The 21845-nt window shown below is 41.6% G+C and overlaps 1 protein-coding gene across 1 annotated transcript in view; it reads right to left on the bottom strand.

Annotated features, from left to right (window-relative positions):
- Positions 1 to 1568: 1568 nt before the first annotated feature.
- TECTA (tectorin alpha) overlaps positions 1569 to 21845 on the bottom strand; it is a 180329-nt gene continuing 160052 nt past the window's right edge. Inside the window, 8 exon segments of the mRNA XM_044291273.1 lie at positions 1569 to 1739; positions 1741 to 1805; positions 10173 to 10289; positions 11870 to 11957; positions 13389 to 13551; positions 15427 to 15675; positions 18649 to 18812; positions 21548 to 21750. Of these exon segments, the coding sequence (XP_044147208.1) occupies positions 1569 to 1739; positions 1741 to 1805; positions 10173 to 10289; positions 11870 to 11957; positions 13389 to 13551; positions 15427 to 15675; positions 18649 to 18812; positions 21548 to 21750 (1220 nt within the window).

The following is a 21845-nucleotide window of genomic DNA, read 5'->3' as shown; positions in this document are numbered from 1 at the left end:
GGGGCTCATAGATGGCATGGGGGCTGATAAATGGCATGGGGGCTCATAATGGAGGCTCATAAATGGCACTGGGGCTCATAGATGGCATGGGGGCTCATAATGGGGGCTGATAAATGGCATGGGGGCTCATAATGGAGGCTCATAAATGGCATAGAGGCTCATAATGGAGGCTCATAAATGGCACTGGGGCTCATAATGGGGGCTAATAAATGGCATGCAGGGCTGATAAAAGGCATAGGGGGCTGATCTGAGGCATGGGGGCTGATCTGAGGCATGGGGGGCTGATCTGAGGGCTTACTGGGGTCTTATTAACATTGGGGGTCTGATCTGAGGTCTGATTGAGGGTCTTATTAAAATTATGGGTCTGATTGGGGCTGTCAGATGAGGTCTGATTAACCTTGCTGGCCTGATCGAAAAATACGGCAAATGAAAACTACAATATCTCTGCAAAAGCAGTATGGATTTAGGCGATAAAGATGTGTATGGCTGGTTTACTAGGGTTCTGCCGACAGGTCCTCTTTAATGTCATCTAATCTAAATAATGACAGACAATGTTTTTTTTGCCTTCTTTTTATTAATTTAACATTTAAAATCAAGATAATGGCACATTTGCAACATACGGTTTTACTCTGAAGCGTGAACTTGCAGCGTTAAGTAGGATTGTTTTTTTTGGGGTTTTTTTTGCCAAAAAAGGAAACTGCACATAAAAGCAATAAATACCAGATGTCGTGGTGATATTTACACATTATGGCACAATACTTGTATTTTCTTCCTCCGATGTAGGAACTCAAATTCTTTTGCCAACCCCTCTATTGCGGCACAGAGTAGCGGTAGTAGGTGTAATTCTATAATATAGGCGCTTCTCTTAATTATTACAGCATAGGATCTTGACCCGTCTTGGGTATTTGTATTTTCTTGTGTATTTTTTTCTAGAAATCTAGTTTGCCATTTCCAGATGCAATTAAAACAATAACTTTTTGTACTTGACTTCAAAAATTGTTAGAAATTGAAGTGTACTAGACTCTAACATAGCCGCCATTGTCACTGAGTTTATCTAAATGATAGTATCATTACTTAAAATGAAATTTCATCATATTGCTTCTAACGCTTTTTGGCGATGTCTATATGGTGTAAGTTCAAGATTTTCCTGAGTTTCCTTACAGTCACATATTGATATCATAGAGCAAACAACTTCAGACTCGTTCCAAGTTTCCATCAGTCCTAAGAAATTCTCGGATTTATTGGCAGCTTCCGTCCTCTTAAATATATATTTTTTGGTTATATAATGTTTTAATGGTTTTATTATATATAGAAAAACTTAAAAGAGGCCAATAATTTGTAATCTAATTTTACATTGTTTTTGACTAAGATTTTAGACTATTGTTTCCATACATGATTTCAGAGAAGCAATGAGAAGAGTTAAATTACCATAATAAAAAAAATTAAAAAAAAGAATGCTGCGTGAGGTCTTGACTGTAAAGTATAGATAGGTGGGTTGTCAGTGAAATGTGATAGAGTAACCTGAAGCACAGGGGTTGGGCAAGGCTTCCATAACATGGTTAAACAGGTTACACATACAGAAAATCACTCAAACTGCTTTTAATTGAAAGTATAGATTGTAAGAATGTCTCTTTTTTCGCTCTTTCGTCTTGCAGAAATTTGCTTCTGGGGCTGCGTTTCCCCAAAATCTTTGTTTTCAGTCCCTTGGTAAAATTTTCAGTTTTATAAATAAAATCCAAGCACAGTGATCTGGTGTACAAGTAGGTAGAACAGCCAGGTATGATGGTCTGGGGAAGAGTTGGACACTAGAATAAAATGAGAAGCAAACACAGGGTCACACATATCTGACATGATGATAAATAACCTTTAAATGAGGCTCTAATAATCTCTAAAGAGAAAGAAATCAGATTCTTGCTGCCGCTACTAATAGGTCTGGTAACAAGCCAACTTGTAAGACGGTTCAGTGCTCGGGGCAAAGATGAAGAGAGAATCTGATCCCGTTTGTTGTAAAGAACAAGAGACAAAAGGAAGGAAATTTAAGGAAATTGTGAGACCTGGAAACCTGGAGTTCAAATGCCTGAGAACTGTGAGTGGTGAAGACTGTTCCTTAGTCATAATGTAATGTTCCATATACTATACCTTTCCTTTCCCATACTACGGTCATTGACTCCAATCACCCCTTAAAGAGGACCTGTCCCCTCTCCTGACATGCCTGTTTTAATAGCTTCATGCATTCCCCATGTAATAACAATTCTGGAACATCTATTCTTATGGCTCTATGTTGTGCCATTCCTTTATTATTTCTACTAGAAGTTATGAATGAATTGCTAGCAGTCTGCAGTAAGGGTACAGAGGGGTGGTAACCAGTTGGAAGAGGGGGGGGGGGGGGTGTACCCGCACAGTCTGAAAATGGCAGCACTGATTGGATTGGAGTCTGTGCAGGTACACCCCCCCCCCCCCAACTGGTTACCACCCCTCTGTACCCTTACTGCAGACTGCTAGGAATTCACTCATAACTTCTAGTTGAAATAATAAAATAATAGTACAGCATAGAGCCATAAGAGCAGATGCTCCAGAATTACTATTACATGCGTCATTTATGAAGCTATCTAAACTTGCATGTTAGGAGTGGTGAAAGGTCCTCTTTAAGGATCAGGTCATATTTGACCTAAAGGCTATGTAAATCTTCAGGGGGCATTTTTAAAAATTGCATTTTACAATTTTTTTTCAGTTGCTCTTTATTAAAATTGTTCAGCCATTTCTGAACTAGAAGGGTTAAAGATCAGTCTATTTGAAAGCTGTCATAATCAGTTTTTTTTTTGGGTCCCATCATCTGACGTTCATGCGTAGCTCCTATGTCATGACCTCATAAACACTTATTTAATCCATATTCTGGATGGTTTGGTAAGAATTCAGCTATAGTGAGTGTTTTTGAAGACAGGAGATGAGAGATAAGAGCTCCACATGAGCCACAGAGGATGGGATTCAAAGAAAACAGGCTGTGACAGCTTGCAGCCAGACTGATTTTTAGCCCTTGTATCTCATATATGGCTGAACACTTTCATAAGGACCAATGAGCTTCAAGAGGTAGTCACCTGAAATGGTTTTCACTTCACAGGTGTGCCCTGTCAGGTTTAATAAGTGGGATTTCTTGCCTTATAAATGGAGTTGGGACCATCAATTGCGTTGTGGAGAAGTCAGGTGGATACACAGCTGATAGTCCTACTGAATAGACTGTTAGAATTTGTATTATGGCAAGAAAAAAGCAGCTAAGTAAAGAAAAACGAGTGGCCATCATTACTTTATGAAATGAAGGTCAGTCAGTCAGAAAAATTGGGAAAACTTTGAAAGTAAGGGCTATTTGACCATGAAGGAGAGTGATGGGGTGCTGCGCCAGATGACCTGGCCTCCACAGTCACCGGACCTGAACCCAATCGAAATGGTTTGGGGTGAGCTGGACCGCAGAGTGAAGGCAAAAGGGCCAACAAGTGCTAAGCATCTCTGGGAACTCCTTCAAGACTGTTGGAAGACCATTTCAGGTGACTACCTCTTGAAGCTCATCAAGAGAATGCCAAGAGTGTGCAAAGCAGTAATCAAAGCAAAAGGTGGCTACTTTGAAGAACCTAGAATATGACATATTTTCAGTTGTTTCACAATTTTTTGTTATGTATATAATTCCACATGTGTTAATTCATAGTTTTGATGCCTTCATAGTCATCTAAAGTCTTATTTAATCAAAATAAAGAAAACTCTTTGAATGAGAAGGTGTGTCCAAACTTTTGGTCTGTACTGTATATATAGAAAGAGTCCTGTGCATGATACCTCCAGACAACAGAAGAGATGATCCAGGTGCAGGGGCCCCTGTGGATGACTGTAGATCCAGGACTCTCAGATAACAGACAGCCAATCAGAAGAAGACAACGACGATGATGAAAGGATTTCTTCCAAGCAGCAAACAGGGCAGCAGCAACAGTAGTAGATGCAGGCCTGAATACCCTAACACTGAGTCCTTAAAGGGATTGTCCAGGTTCAGAGCTGAACCCGGACATACCCTTATTTTCACCCTGGCAGCCCCCCTGACTTGAGCATCGGAGCAGTTCATGCTCCGATGCTCTCCTTTGCCCTGCGCTAAATCGCGCAGGGCAAAGGCATTTTTTTTAGATCCGGTGACGTATCGGGGCTCTCCATGGGGTTGACAGGAAGCCCGGTGACGTCACCAGCACTGATGGGCGGGATTTAGCGCTGCCCTAGCCAGTAAAACGGCTAGGGCAGCGCTAAAGCTCACCCATCAAAGCCGGTGACGTCACCGAACACACTGCCGGGGCGGAAGTTTCCGCCCGGCAGTGTGTTTCTTGAAAACAAAAGAGACCTTGCCCTGCGCGATTTAGCGCAGGGCAAGGGAGTGCATCGGAGCATGAGATACTCCGATGCTAGGCTCAGGGGCGCTGCCTGGGCGAAAATAAGGGTATGTCCGTGTTCAGCTCTGAACCCTGACAACCCCTTTAACCTGCCAACTAATCTACCAGTGCAGCTGGGCCTCTAACTATCTAGTTGGCCGTGGGAAGCCTAACCTATCACTACCCTGAACTATATACTGATCCCTAACTACAATCACCAGCTAGATTCTGTGAATATATAAGTAACACAGAACAAAACCACCGGCTCTGTGTGAGGGAGATAAAGAGGAGCAGGTGGCAATCTATTCTTATATACTCCAGCCTCACTGGCTGATCTTAGGGATATAGACACTCGAAGCACCTCCTAGTTATAAAGATTACACATGCCACTTGCTTAGACTTCTGGAGACATACGATGTCTCCTCCCTGCAGCTCTGTCCCTCATGGCTCTGACTCACTGTGTTTACAAAACAAACCTTGTACTTAATCTCTGGGGTTTCTGAAGCAAAGCAGCAGGGGCAAAGAGGCTAGATACACTACATCTCAGCAGTATTAGCAGATCCCTACACTAATTAATGTAAATTTTGGGGTACAAAATCAAAGAAATGTGTTTTTTTTTAACATGTAGTATACAGAAAGTGTAGGTTAGCATGCACATGAGTATACCAACTATATTGGGATGTTTTATATATTTTCTTCTTTCCTACTCTCCTTTCTTCTTTGCGTGTCAAGAAGAGACCTGTCCATTCCTGGTGCGGATTTCACGGCAAACCGTGGCCAGTTCTGCAGCACAGCAAACTACAAATCGAAACTTAGCCCTGTATTTCCGCCACTGTGTGAACATACCATAAGGGCTAAATTCAGATGAGAGATATAAAACTTACCTGTGTTCTGTCTGCTAAAAACTGACAATTTTACATCCACGCAGAATCAGTTTGGTCTCCTGCTATGTTCCATTGATCAGTTTTTTTTCTCCTTGGCGTTAGTATGCCATCCGTTTTTCACATTCATCAATACAGAAGAATGCCGACATAGCGTTTTGTAACAACCATCCATGAAAAATGGCCTGTGATTTTCTCTGCACAGGCCAATGAAGAATATCAGACATAGGGGTAGACACAGTCGGGACGTGATGAAACTGATGGGATACAGATAATCTGTCCAGCAAACTCAGCTCCCCCGGCAGACTTGGCGCTAGCTATTCGATGGCAAATTTGCCCTGCATGAACTGTATAACTGCAGGAGCCCTGCCTACATTAAAATAGTTGCCTCAACAGGGGTGATCCCACTTAGGAACCTAACTATTTAACCCTGTGTGGTCCCTGTGGGTGGCACGTATCCCTATCTTGTATTCACCAGTAGTGTTGAGCGTGAATATTCGAATTGCGAATTTTTTTCTCGAATATCGCAATTTCGAGATTTCGCAAATATTTAGAATATCGTTCTATATATTCGCGAATTCGAATATTCGTTTTTTTTTATTATTATATTTTTTTCTTTCCCACTTCTCTAAAGTTGTTCTTACCTGTCCTTTGGATTCCTGGCTTCCTGGCTGCTCCAGTCAGTGGCGTTTTCAACTTACTGCTATATTCCATATTAGCTAAATTACAATCTAATCTATATGTGTATTTTACGAAATTTCGCAAATTGCGATGCGAGTAATATAATACGAAATAATCGCATGAAGATTTCAACTTAGCACTGCTATATTCCATATTCTAGCCTAATATGGAATATAGCTGTGCTAAGTTAGCACTGCTATATTCCACACTAGGCTAGAATATGGAATATAGCAGTGCTAAGTTGAAATCTTCATGCGATTATTTCGTATTATATTACTCGCATCGCAATTTCGACTTTTGCAAATGTTCTTAACATTGCTCTAACTTCGTCTCTTAGAATATTACGAATATTCTAAAAGACGAAGTTAGAGCAATATTACGAAATTTCGTAAAATACACATATAGATTGTAATTTAGCTAATATAGTGCTATAATCCCTTTTTTTCCCTCAAATTTTTTTTTGCCTCTTCTGAACTTAAGTTTTGTAAAATATGTACACTATTAAAAAATATTACTATAGCAGTATATTAGCTTAAATACAATCTATGTGTATTTTACGAAATTTCGTAATATTGCTCTAACTTCGTCTTTTAGAAATTTCGTAATATTGCTCTAACTTCGTCTTTTAGAATATTCGTAATATTCTAAGAGACGAAGTTAGAGCAATATTAAGAACATTTGCAAAAGTCGAAATTGCGATGCGAGTAATGTAATACGAAATAATCGCATGAAGATTTCAACTTAGCACTGCTATATTCCATATTCTAGCCTAGTGTGGAATATAGCAGTGCTAACTTAGCACAGCTATATTCCATATTAGGCTAGAATATGGAATATAGCAGTGCTAAGTTGAAATCTTCATGCGATTATTTCGTATTATATTACTCGCATCGCAATTTCGGCTTTTGAAAATGTTCTTAATATTGCTCTAACTTCGTCTCTTAGAATATTACGAATATTCTAAAAGACGAAGTTAGAGCAAAATTACGAAATTTCGTAAAATACACATAGATTGTATTTAAGCTAATATACTGCTATAGTAATATTTTTTAATAGTGTACATATTTTACAAAACTTAAGTTCAGAAGAGGCAAAAAAAAATTAGAGGAAAAAAAAGGGATTATAGCACTATATTAGCTAAATTACAATCTATATGTGTATTTTACGAAATTTCGTAATATTGCTCTAACTTCGTCTTTTAGAATATTCGTAATATTCTAAGAGACGAAGTTAGAGCAAATCACGAAATTTCGTAAAATACACATATTAGCCTAGCCATAGTCAATTAGCATAGGAATGTTGCCTTATACTATCAAGATAAATAATCGCAATACGCGAAAAAAAAAATTCGGATATTATTCGCGATAATTGAAATAATTACGAATATTCGATTTCGACGAATATAACACGAATATTCATTCGAATATTCGCGAAATATCGCGAAATCGAATATGGCACCTCCCGCTCATCACTATTCACCAGGTAGCTGCTAGTTATTTGGGTCGCAGCGGTTGTGGTGCTGTATTTTTCTCTTTATAAGATGCAGCACATGTTATAAAGGGAATACTAGTGAGTGCTCACATTATGGATGCGCTCACTGGTTTGCAGGAGGTGGGGTAGTGAAGCGATGTGAGCGCTGTACTTACCTCTCCTCCTGCTTGCTCTTCCTGGGGCCCACGCTGCTGTGTCCTGGCTGCCTGCAGCGTCAGGATATACAGAGCGCACTGTGACCTGACGCTGCAGGCAGCCAGGTGACTGTACAGTGAGAAGAGAGCTGGAGAGACCGCTGTACCAGGAGAGGTAAGTTAATTTATTTATGTTGAAGTCTGATCTAAGGTCTGATATGGGGGTCTGGAATTCTAATGGGGGTCTGATATGGGGGTCTGGAGGTCTAATGGGGGTCTGATATGGGGGTCTGGAAGTCTAGTGGGGGTCTTATATGGGGGTCTGGAATTCTAATGGGGGTCTGATATGGGGGTCTGGAGGTCTAATGGGGGTCTGATATGGGGGTGTGGAAGACTAAGGCCTCTTTTACACTTGCGTTGTCCGGATCCGGTGTGTACTCCACTTGCCGGAATTACACGCCGGATCCGGAAAAACGCAAGTGTACTGAAAGCATTTGAAGACGGATCCGTCTTCAAAATGCTTTCAGTGTTACTATGGCAGCCAGGACGCTATTAAAGTCCTCGTTGCCATAGTAGTAGTGGGGAGCGGGGGAGCGGTATACTTACAGTCCGCGCGGCTCCCGGGGCGCTCCAGAATGACGTCAGAGCGCCCCATGCGCATGGATGACGTGCCATGCGATCACGTGATCCATGCGCTTGGGGCGCCCTGACGTCACTCTGGAGCGCCCCGGGAGCCGCACGGACGGTAAGTATGCTGCTCCCCCGCTCCCCGCTACACTTTACCATGGCTGCCAGGACTTTAGCATCCTGGCAGCCATGGTAACCATTCAGAAAAAGCTAAACGTCGGATCCGGCAATGCGCCGAAACGACGTTTAGCTTAAGGCCGGATCCTGATCAATGCCTTTCAATGGGCATTAATTCCGGATCCGGCCTTGCGGCAAGTCTTCAGGATTTTTGGCTGGAGCAAAAAGCGCAGCATGCTGCGGTATTTTCTCCGGCCAAAAAACTTTCCGGTCCTGAACTGAAGACATCCTGATGCATCCTGAACGGATTTCACTCCATTCAGAATGCATTAGGATAAAACTGATCAGGATTCTTCCCGCATAGAGCCCCGACGACGGAACTCTATGCCGGAAGAAAAGAACGCAGGTGTGAAAGAGCCCTAATGGGGGTCTGATAGAAAAAGATCACGATTGCCCGATGAACGAGCATTTACTCGTTCACCGAGTAGTCGGCAGCAGTATCAGGGCTCATGTACATGACCGTATGTATTTTGCAGTCCACAAAACACGGATCTGCAAGAAAAACAGATGACATCTGTGTGACGTCCGTGTTGCATCAGTTTTTTTGCAGGTCCATTTTGCCTGTCCTTGTCTGCAAAACAGAGAGCTGCTGTTTTTCACCTGTTGAGTTGATTAAAACAGCTGTTCCCAATTAATCAGGGTAATTAGGATGCTTTAGAACAGCTTGGACTATTTGGAATGGTATAGAACTTTTAGATTTTCCCACAGACTGACAGTTTGTGAAGGGTAGGAATAATTTTGGACTGGACACTTTTTGCTCAAATGTAAATAAAAGCTGAGAAATGTTTTTTTTTCCACAATAATGCCTCTTGTACATCGTCTTATTATGTTTTGGGAGACACCTATGTCATTTCCTGTCAAAAAATTACTTGCCGGTTGAATAAAAGCAACTTTAAGTCAAAATTTGCCAGAGGTATGAATAATTATGGGCAGCACTGTATGTGAAGAAAAAACTATCTCAGAATTTCTTTGATAAGCAAAACGATTGGGAAGTCATTCTTAGATGAATTCACACCTTCTAAACTCTGGCTTTGTCCTGAAGTTCTAGAGCAGCTTAAGACACACTAGATCTATCCTGGTTGAACCCACTGATTTTGGAGGTACTGGCTCACTGTCTAATGTTTTTGAGGCCTCCCGACCCTCCCCTGATTGTAAATGTCGGGCAGTTTGGATTTCAAGTGCATGATCCATTTGTTCTCGGAGACATGAGCTTCTGTCAGAGGAGTCTAGCAGTGGCTTCCTCTGCCTCTTCGTACTGAGAACACACATTTGCTTGGCCACAGCTAGCAGGTTTCTTTATGAAGAGAGGACCTTGATCAGGTTTACGCCATCCACGAAGTAGTGGGAAGAGGCTGGCTTAAGATGAGTCTTCTCTTCTTTCAACGAGCAACAGTGCAGCAGTTTGACTGTCTGTATGGTAGGTATTGTAGGCTCTTGAGTAAAGAGTTCAAGAACACTCAGTGTTCCTGCATTTCCAGTTAGGAGCACATTTATACTTTAAGATAATTTTATGAACATAACTACTAATTATACAGAAATACTATTCTAAAATCTATGTCTAAGGCTCTGTTCACATTGGTGGCTTTCATTTTAGCTGGTTACCACTTCCAGTGGGGTTTACCATATTCTTCCTTCATCCTGCATGCAGTGCTATTTTTCCCACCAGATATGATGGAATCTGCAGTGAAATGTTCTAAAGCAAGTATGAACAAAGCCTAAGATATTAGCAAAGACAGCTGCTTATTTACTTACATAGGAGGCCAAGGGTAAATTGCTTGCCTTACCTCGGCAACTTCTTCCATCTTCCTGAAGGGTCCCGGTCACACAACTACAGATTGGTCCATCTAGTCTACTTGTACAGATCTGCTCACACCCTCCATTGTCCTCACACCAGTCCAAACCTACGAGATAATAAGAATTTGGTCTTAATTGTATAACATTGTGATCATGGGTTTATTTAGGACATGTCGTTTACTGGAGTGTGGAACAATAGAAGTGAATATACTGTATTACAATTTCCACTACTTGCAGAGATTCATGTATTTTATCTATTTGTTTCGGTTATGAACGTGGAAATGTTTTTTAAAGGGATATTCTCCTCTGAAAGTTTATAACATATCGATAAAATCAGATACCATAAATGTCTGACAGGTGCGGGTCCAAACTCCTATCTCAAGAACAAGGCCTCGCCATGAACAGAGAACAGGCTGTGCATGTGCAACATTCTCTCCATTTATTGCTATGGGACTTCTGAAAATAGCCGAGCTAGGGTGTCTCAGCCATGTGTTGTGCCTCTTAGGCTCTGATTGCTCTGCTTGGCTTTCTTAATTCCCTCTGACCTCTTGATAATGAAGAAGGCTATTCTGTTGCTAAAATGGCAGGGTCACCTACTGCACAAAGGGGGGAATTTATCATAGATCGTCATTTTACATAGATCTACACTATCCCCTGGTGCTGCTAAGGGTTGCTCCTAATTTATGACGAGAGGAATGCCTAGTCATCATAAATTAGGTGAATCTCCCAGCTGTAGATTGAAATTTACAGCAGCTCCGAGCTGCCATAAATTTCAGTCCTCTTTTACACCAGAAAACTGGCGTAAAACAAGATTAATTCGATGGGCCTGCTGGCCCATCACCCTTGCCATGCCCCCTTTTCAGGAAAATGGTGAGGGTGGTGTAAAAACACCATTGGTGCCTAGATTTAGGCACAATGACATTTAAAAAGTCACAAACAAGAGGTTTGCAAAGTTTTTTTTTGCACTAGAAAACTGGCGTGGCAGGAATGATAAATTTCCCCTCAGTTTTTTTAAACAATGCGTTTTGGGAGCGAACCAGTCCCATCGTCGTGAGGAGCACAATGTATTCTGAAGCCTGATTCTTGCCATAAGCAGCAGCTGCTTTGCCTATTCTCTACTAATACATACTATACAGCACAAACGTGTTTCAGATCAGAATTTTGCATAAAAGAACGCATGCTTGTGGTGTGAAATCGATCTAACGAGATTTACACGCAAATCTCTGGCAATAGATTCAAAGAGGATGGTCAGAACCTGTTCCCAATAAAAAAACAAAAAAACAAAGTCTCACTGTTGTCTTGTCCTGGCTGCTTCTGATCCCCTCATCTTTGTGACTGTGACTGCTGTATCCAATCAATGGCCCCCGTGGTCACATGCGCTAGAACGGCACATCAGTCACTAGCAATGATGCGACCACTGAGGCCTGTGACCATTGAGACCAGCGACTGGCTGCAGCGGTCACAGGGCAAGCAAGAACTATAAGCAGCCGGGAACAGGCAGTGTTGTGGGACCGGGTGGAAGAGTAAATGGTTTTTTTTTTAAAATAGGCTAAGGTTCTGAGCGTTTGACCGGGGAATTTTAAGATTTTTTTTTTTAACAGAATTAAATTGTAAAGCTAAATCACATTATCACTAGAAAAGGAAGGATGATAAAAACAAAATTAAAACAAGAGTAGAAAATACTGACGTTTTCTTCTAATTGGACCAACAGAAATAATTTGCTCCTTGGAATCTTGCACATGATCAATGGCACTTCTAGAATTCTGTGGACAGTTCTGTCAAAGTAATAAAATATGGAATTAATTATTTAAAAGGGGGTCCTGGGTGTTGGGGGTCTGACACCTGGGACCTCCGCCGATCAGCTTTTTGAGCAGACACCAGCGCTCCTGTGCTTTCTCGCAGCCCACCAAGCACAGCGGTGTACATTTATAGTGGCTGTGATTGGTATCGCGCTCAGCATCATTCACTTAAATGGGGCTGAGCTTCTCCTAGGCCATGTAGTGGTGGACGCACATGCTCGGTAGCTTCCCTGCTCCCCTCCTCTCAGTGCTGGTGTAGTGATCTCATAGAGAAGTGTCCCCATCCCCTTTCATTCATTCATTCATTATTACTTCTAAAGGAATTGAAATGTATAGCTAGATCTCTCTAGACAATGGAGATGGAATTTGTGGAGGCATTTCATACCATATGTATCTCAGTGGCTATATGTGAGGGACTATATTCTATGCACTGGAGGAAGGGGTTAACAAGAGTAAGAGCGGGTTCTCACCAACAGTAGGAATTCCGTTACATGACATGTATAATGGAACAAAACAGAACCGTTATGTGCCCCCATACAAAAGCATTACGACGGAGCAAAACATGCCTCTTAAAGGGTTCCGTTTTGGATTCCATCCTAAAATTCTGTTATATTTCGTTATAACTCTGTTATAACGAAACACTATAACGGAATTCCTAGCGCTGGTGAAAACCCTTCCTTAATTGTAATGCATCCTGTTAGATGCAGGTGCTTAATGAGCTGCTGCCCACCCACAGAAAGGCGAGAAAGTTCTCTAGATACATGAGTAAAAAAGAGTTTTAAATTCATGGGATAACCCCACTAAGGCTAACTTCACACTTGCGACAAAGCTATCCAGCAGGGTGTTCTGACAGAGAACAGCCTTCCGATGTTCTCCAGGTCCGACATAGCCTGATAGTGCCGAGTGGCCGCTAGAGCCCATTGATGGGATCTGTCAGAGATCCGTATGCTCCCCGGTATAAATGGCGGCCTTCGGCCAGACAACAATCACTGCATGCAAAGGTTTTTGTTGGGGCAAATCCTGGCATTTCACCCGGGGAGCAGCTGGATCCCATCATAGTCAATAGGGTCTGATGGACAACTGGCACTATCGGCTTTGCCGGATCCAGAATAGAATAGCCTGCAGGATAGCTTTGCTGCAAGTGTGATGTTAGTCTATCTAACCACATCTAAAAATAATTTTAAGATATGAAAATTATAAAATGACTAGAGAAAGAAGATATCAATTTATTAATTAAATTCACACAAAGTAACAAGGCTAGCGAGCCTCAGGAAAAAAAACTACTGGAAAAACCATCTCCCACCTTGAAGACCCTCAGTGTGACCATGTATTACATGCTCGTCCATAGCGTTGATTTTAAGAGGATATAGTCTGATTGCTATATTACCACAATAGCTTGGTACTTACAATTTTACAGGAATATTTTTCAGAGTCGCACAAAGATACAGCACAATGGAGATGAACTTCATCATAATCGCCTATGAACTTAAAAACCGTGACGTGAAAGCGACACGTTAGAGAAATCCCATTCTCTTCTATTCCAATGGTGTTGTCTTTGATATTTGGACACCTGATTAATAAAATGTAATTTTAATAATCTCTTATAAAATATTGATATAACAAAGGGAGTCAGTCAGCAGTTTTCATGGTGTTGAACTGCTGACAGCACTGGGTAGGAGCTGGGGATAGCTGTAACAAACTTACCTTTTGTAGAGCTTTTCTCATCAGGAGTAGTGTGAATATGAACTATTCTGCCAGATTCTCATCTCTCAAGTGCCCAAGAGGTGGAGCTTTCATTCTCTGTATTTAGCTGCTTCACAGCCCCTCCCCTCTACCCTGAGTGACAGCTGTAGCATCCAACCAGGAGACCACTATAACTGTTGCTTGTAGCAGAGAGGAGGGGCTGTGAAGCAAATTAAAGCAGAGAGCACTTCATAGGGAATCTCTGCCTACTGGGCACTTAGGAAAGAAGAATCTGGCTGAATAAAACTTCATATTCTCACTACTCCTGATGGTTAAAGCTCCACAAAAAGTATGTTTGCCCTGCTGTTTCCAGCCCCTTGCTAGTGCTGTCAGCAATTTAGCATGATCAAAACTGCTGACAGACTCCCTTTAAGGAAACACTTTGAAATTTTTTTTATGAAAGACATGTGATAATCAAGATGTCTGTAAGTACGGACAAATTTTCATAATTAGTAAAATGGATGTACTAGGGTCATATGAGATACCAGGGCTGTTAATTACTTCACTCTCGTCACCTTAACTGCAAGTTTCCATGATACTCGTAACACCACAGGAAACTACAAAATGTCTGCCCGTTACTGGGCAGTACTGGAGAAGTTGCCAAAATGATGCCCCTTCTCTGACATTACTCAATTATCTGCAGCTATTGGCTGAGGATTCATGTCACAGACTTCCTGCACCGCCTGCTCCCTGCATGCAGTCTGCACGTTATACTGGTAATAGGGAAATATTTATTTCCATGTTTCCTCCTGCATTTGTACCAGAAAACTGAAAAAGGACTCTCAGTTTTAACTGTATAATTGCCATGAAGTGAATGCAGGGGGCTAGTAGAGCAGGTTACAGCAAGTGATATCATGAAAGAGGGGCATCATTTTGGCAACTTTTCCTGTACACCCCACTAACACGGCAAATTTTTTGTACACTAAGTCATGCCTCTAACTCTGCCTAATGCCCATCTATACACACCCAATAACCTTGTGCCACTTCACATCACCTATATCTAGTTATTTTACATAAATTATTATCTGTAATATCATTCTTGTAAAGACAGATGGCAAAGGGTAAAAAGCATAACATTAAAGAACCCTATAACAAAAAAAATTACACAAAAATAAATGTTTCTGATATAGGAAAGTCAGAATTTTGACTTAAAGGCTATGTACACCTTTGGGGACAATTTTTCTTTTATTATTGCAGTGTACTCATTTTGAGCTAAAATCATTTTTTCAATTGGTCTTTATTAAAAATACTGAGTCCTTTTTCTGTACAGAGCTGAGATGCTCTAGAAGCAGCCTCTGAATTTTCTCTCTTTTCCGTCCGTTGGGGAGCTGTCCGGCTCCTTATCTCTGCTCTCTGACATTATAAACACTCATTATTGCTCGGTTCTTATCTTACTGATAAGAATGTGGCTTAAATAAGTGTTTATGACCTTTTAGTAGTTTAGAGATAAGGTTTATTAGATGACCGGCACAAAGTGAAAGTGAAAGCACCAGTCACACAGTTGGAAAAACAGTTAACTCTTTGTGACAGATTTTTAATAAAGGCCAACTGAAAATATGATTTTTATCCAAAAATGAGTAAAATGCAATCATAAACAAAAATTACCTCTAAAGGTATACATAGCCTTTAAGCCTTTTGTATCTTACAATTCAGCCTTTTATATACACAGTCCTACCACACACCATGTATGTCATATACTCACCCTTCTTCAATGATGAAGTAGCGGAGCTTGTCGTTACTGTCTCTTGATGGAGTTGCATAGCATTTATTTAGTATCAGTATCAGATGAGTAGAGTCTGCTCCGACCACAAAGACACCAACAAAGAGGACATCTCGAGTTGTAAGCACTACTTCCCCTTGACGATATGGATGCTTATATGATGCATTTTTATACAATGCCATCTTGGTGGTAAAACTTCCTTCTTGAGTGGGGACAGTTAGATTTATTACACTGTAAAAGTAGATAAAGCGTCATCATTTTTGACATATTTTCATTCCATTTTACATTATTTGTTGGTTTGAAATGTAATTAAAACTTTTCACATTATTGGAATTGTATAATTATTCAAAGGGCATGTCCACCAAAAACACCATAACTCAGGGATGCCAAATTAGTGGCCCTTCGGTTGTTGAAAAACTGCAACTTCCATCATGCCGGACAGGCTACAGCTATCAGGGCATGCTTGGAGTTGTACTCTTGCAACAGCTGAAGGGCCACGAGTTTGACATCCCTTCCCTGTTTCTTCTAATCCTCATATGGATGTGTCAATCTGGTCCTTAGCTCGAATTTGGCAAAGACTCCAATTTCTCGTGAAACCCATACAATACTAGCAAACCCTTGTCAGACTGCCACTGGGTGGCCATGAATAGGATAGACATCTCGTGACACAATATCACAAAATCATGTTGTTTTGAAAAGCTGGTCATCTCGCGATGGTGGTCATCTCGTATCAGGACATGTCCAGCCAAGAAGAAAGGTAAGGAAGGACACATCTGTACCTGTGTAAGCTGTTACTATTATGAAGACTCATTATATGTAGTCCTCCGCTGGGCTTTCCATCAGGAATATATGTTTGAATAACAATTTTTTTTATTTATACATATAACACAGGATGCATTTGTTACAATGTAGCAAATTGAGGCCAAAGAATTTATCTTTAGGTTCCATTTGGCCTACTTCTTTTTTGCGGTACAGAATAGTGTGGTAGTCTATGCTATTCTGTCCCACAAGAAAAAAGACATAAACAGCATTCATATAGCATATGGAATCTCATTGAGAAGACCATGCCCATCTAGCCTAGAATTGTCTGTGCCAAATTTTTAATTCCCATATTTTCTTCCCTTAAGGGGTTGTCTGCAGTTTTACTACCATTGGCCTGTCTGCAGGAAAGCCAAAAATATCTGATCAACATGGGTCTGACACCCTGCTCGCCGATCCGCTCTTTCAGGGTAGCTGTGGGACCAGAGGTTTGCCCCGCTAGCACACAGCTCCGTCTATTGCACAGTGAATGGAGCTTGCAATGACAGTACTTGCACCCATTAAAAGGTTTGTGCCATAAACTACTTTTCACTCAAAAGTTTATTTCCATCAATTATTCTAGGCCATTCCTCCTTGAATTTTTTTTTTTTTTTTCACATTTACCTCGTCTGCAGTTTTCTCTTATCTCCCATGCTTGAATCCTACTTTATAGTTTGTCATGTGCTGTCCCATCATGCCTCAGGGCAGTGAAATGTGTCCTGACATCAGCAGATCATGTGACAATAACCACGCCCCTTGTTCTTACCAATGAGGCTTCCTACGTCCTACATTACGAGGCTCCAATGTAGGACATAACCAACAGAAACTTAAAATCAAAACTGATTTGCCACAGGGTGCAATGGTAGGCTGAGAACTTTTCAAAAGGAAGATTCAGGAAAAAATGGTGGTATTTTGGGAACAGCGATATACTGTATATTGGTCGGGATACATTTATATTAGTGGTGCAACTCCTTTAACTTAAATGTGAGCAGCGCTGCAGAAATCGGCTCTGTCCACTATATAATGGATAGAACTGTGTAGTTTCAGAGACAAAGCTACGTCAGGGCGTTGGGCCTATCAGATATTGCTGACAACCCCTTTATGAGGACCAACCCCTTTAAGACTGCAATTTTGGGTGTTTTAACTGTACAGTATTTCTATGCCATGATCTTTGTATTGCTGCTTCTTCTGTGTCTAGTACTATATCAGGGAGATTTACTAAGCTAAATGCTCAAGAATTCTGGCTCAATTTGCACAAAAAAACTGAAATACATGCCTTGCGCCACATTTATTATGTAATTTAGATGCTTTTTTGCTCATCGTTAGACAATGGGTGTAATTTGGTGGAAAGGGTTCGAGCTTAAAGTGCAACCAGGTGTGACAACCAGGTGTGACAAAATGACTCCAAAGTATGCCAACACATAGGTGGTGAGAGGTTAGGGGAAAGTATTTAAGCTCTAGCAAGATGCACCAAATGTATCATCCAGCATCAGCCACCGGGATAAACCTGGCGCATCCTGTGACGACCTGGTCTAGGATTACACTGACAGGGTTATTAAATCGGCACCATTATGTTTTTGAGCACATCCGTCTTTAATTGGTTCGGGCATAAATATGTATAGATGTCATACAACAGAAATAGTATGTGCTAATATATCACTAATATAATGGGCCATAGCTGACCAGATGCTCCTGCCCCAGAATCTTAAATGGGACTTAATGGGAAATCGGATTTGTCAACCGCTGCCCTGCAGTTTTCCCTTTAGGAGTAATCTTTGGCAGAGCCAGGGGCAAAACTGGGAGGTCCTAAATTGGTCAATAGCATGAAGCTTCAGCATTCCTGGTGATTAAATTATCAAAATGTCAGCATTCATTCCATGGCACTATGTCATTTTATTTTGGATTTTAAACTGTAGTAAAAAATGTATTTTTGGAAACAGAAATTCACATTCATACTGTGTATATTACTAAAAATTTTGGGCAGGTTCACATCTGCATCAGGTAAACCCGGTAGTCTGTTCTGGCAGAGGAGCAGACTAACAGAATTATTGTAGCTGACTCAGGCGGACTCTGACGCACACTGCCGGTTACTCCCTGATTCCTATTCACTATAATGGGAACTGATGGGATCCCATAGTTTTCCTGCATAAATGCTGTCATTAAGCTGAAAAAATACTGCTACATGTAGCTGTATTTTTGCTGTAGAATGCCGACATTTACCCTATGTATCCCCTTACATAAAATCCAATTATAGTGTATAGGAATCTGGGAGTACCCGGCAATGTGCGTTAGAGTCCACCTATGTGGGATACGGTGACTCTGGAAGTCTGCTCCTCTGCCAGAACAAACTACCAGATTTACCTGTCGCCGATGTGAACCTACCCCAAGTATGATATAAGAATTTACCTGAGCATAGGCCGTATGACAGAATCCAGCGAGATCTTGATGTCTAATTCATACGCACAGGAGAATTCCACATTGATAGTCCGGTCCCGGGTAATTATGTTACCTGTGTTGTTTGCACTTTCTATCCACACAGTATTTTTGTACATGATGTGAGTGCCGTTAGACTGTAAGGTAATGCAGAACAGGTCACAATTCTACTGGGTAACGGCAATAGGACAGGAAAATGAGGATCCAGAGGAAATATTTCTGGATCTGAGGCATGCAAGTCGTATTTGTTCCATGGTGATCTATGCAGATTTGTAATGTTACTAATAAATGGGGGACTATCCATCAACTGGCAAATGTCTTATTTAGAGCCATATTTCTCATATATACAAGACTGGGGGCTGAAATAGTGATCTTGTTTTATGTCAGGGAAATAAGGATTGAGATGAGCGGGTTTCGATTAATTTAAAGGGCACCTGTCAGCAGATTTGTCCCTATGACACTGGCTGACCTGTTTCATGTGCACGTGGCATCTGTGTTGGTCCCATGTTCATATGTGCCCGCATTGCTGAGAAAAATTATGTTTTAAAATGTGCAAATGAGCCTCTAGTAGCAACAGGGGTGTTACCGTTCCAACTAGGGCTCTGCTCTCTCTGCAGCTGCTGCGTCCTCTGCACTTTAGGAGAAGTCAGGTCCAAGCGTGATGATGTTTTTACTGCCTGGTCCTGTCAATCAAAGTGCAGAGGGTGCAGCAGTTGCAGAGAGAGCAGAGCCTTTAGGTGTAACGGTAACGCCGCTATTGCTCCTAGAGGCTCATTTGCATATATTAAAACAAACATTTTTTCCTTTAACAGGGACCAACAACATGGAGTAGGTTCCTATTAGATTAAGGGTATAGCCACAAGGGGACGGAATTTCCACAGCAAAATTTACACAAAATCCAGGTGTTACATGTGGATTTGTTGCCGATTTTGCTGCTTACTTGCCGTGGTTTACACTATTTGCCTCGCAAAGACTTGAATCTTGGTAATCTGCAGCATAAATTAACATGCTGCAGTTTTAAAGGTGTTGTCCGCGATTTTGATATTGATGCTTTATGCTCAGGAGGTCCCCAATATCTGACTCCCGGCACCCTTGCCGACCATCTGTTTGAAGAGGCAGTAGTGCTCCAGTGAGGGCTGCGGCCTCTTCCTAAGCTACTGACGTCACTTTCATCAGTCATGTGGCCTAGGTGCAGCTCTGTCCCATTCAAGTTAATGGTGTTGAGCTGCAATACCAAGCACAGCAACTATCCAATGGACGGCGCTGTGCTTGGTAAGCTGTGAGGAGGCTACAGCGTCAGAGCACTACGTCCTCTTCAAACATCTGATCAGCAGGTGGACCCCCACCGATTAAATATTGATGACTTATCCTGAGGATAGGCCACCAATATCAATATCTCGGACAATCCCTAAAATTCACACCACAGGTCAAATTGCACTGCGTTCCAGCTTGTAGATGAAATATAATCAATACTGTGTTTGCAAATCTGCAGTGTATCTGTCCCGTGTGGTAGTACCCTCAAATATGTCAAATCTGACATGGATGACCAAGGGTGGAGGACTTGGCGCTGATTAAGGCAGAGCGCCCATTGCTACCATTGTCCGTAATGGGAAAACTCTTGTTCAGACTGGGTGCACGTCATCTCTGCTTCCCTCTCGATTCAACAATCGGCCGCCAACTCAGAAATCATTAATATGATTGTCATTTTTTTGTCATTTCATGCATTTTACTTAGGACAGATTTACAGATGTAGCAATCCTTAAAGTGTAACTGTCATGTTTTTTACAAAAAAATTAAATAAATAAATCTTAGCCAGGGGTGCACCACCAATGAGGTGAGGCGATTGCCTCAGGGCAGCGGAAGGGGGATTATCTGTTTCTACAGTATAGTATTGGGAAGCACAGTGGGTATGGTATGGAGGGAAGAGGTTAGGTTAAGAAATTGGCATTGGGGGGTTGGGGCATCGTTTCCGTTTTTTGCCACAGGCAGCAGAAAGGCTAAGTGCACCCTTGATCTTAGCATATGTTACTGCTGCTGCAGCATTAGCATAAAGCAATTTTTAGGTTCTTCACTTACCACTGTTTTCCTTGAGTTTTTCCCTTAGTTACAGCTGTTTTAATCCTTACAATATGAAGATCTTCTCAAGATGGCTCCTCTGCCAGTTCTCTGAGGCCAAAACTGCCTTCCCTCATTCCACACACACACTTGCTGTAGCAGCAGCTTTCTGCCAGCCAATCAGATTGGATTACTGAGAGACACGCCTCCTCACTCTGAAGCCTAATGCAGGCATGCAGTGCGAAGGACCGCCCCTCTGTCTTCTGTTTATATTAAAGGGAAGACAGACAAGCCCGAGCAACGGTTTTTAAAGTGACCAGTGGAAGAACAGGGTACATTAATGAAAGCTGTTATTATAAGGTAATTACAGATCTTTTGACAATCATTGACAGACTAACTCAGGTATACATGCCTAGCTCTAATAAACTAGCCAATAAAAACACATGACAGTTACACTTTAACTTGTCAGACAGCCTGCTATGTTTTAGCACGCAGTTCTAATGGTAAGGGAATTAGCAGGATATGCAGTGCTACATTTGACACGTTAAAGATTGCTACACCTGAAGACAGGAAAGGACAGGTAGGACTAGAGTAGTAGTTCCACTGCTTTCATGTGCCAGGGCAGAAGGTATACACAGGGACACACACTACTACTACCACTACTCCTATCCTCCTGTCACTGTGTATGACCCTGTTTATGCCAGGGCTAAAATAAAAACTGTTCTCATTGTAGTCAGGTTAGACTTTGAACAACCAGGGGCTGATAGGAGGAAGGAGAAGAAATCATGGTTATGCAGAAGAGGTCGTTGTCCTGTACCTGTACGATATTCCCACAGTTGCCTTTTGTGTTATTTATTTGGAAAGATATGAAATCTTCTCCCTCGATGCCGGGGCAGTGCCTGTCATTAATCCGCACGCCTTCCCTCTCAAAACCAAGCTGGAACAGTTTGCATTTCGATATGGACACTTCCATTTGGGCAGCTTTACAGGTCACTTCGGCATCAATGATGTCATGAGTGTCTATACAGGCACATAGAGAACTAACCATTAAATGAGATCCTGAATTTTTTTTTTTGCCAAAACCGGAATACCCCTTTGTGTATTTTACAACTATG

The sequence above is a fragment of the Bufo gargarizans genome, chromosome 4, assembly GCF_014858855.1.
Source record: "Bufo gargarizans isolate SCDJY-AF-19 chromosome 4, ASM1485885v1, whole genome shotgun sequence".
Taxonomy (NCBI): domain Eukaryota; kingdom Metazoa; phylum Chordata; class Amphibia; order Anura; family Bufonidae; genus Bufo; species Bufo gargarizans.
The sequence above is the reverse complement of the archived record's forward strand: the minus strand, read 5'-3'. Positions and strand labels throughout refer to the sequence as shown.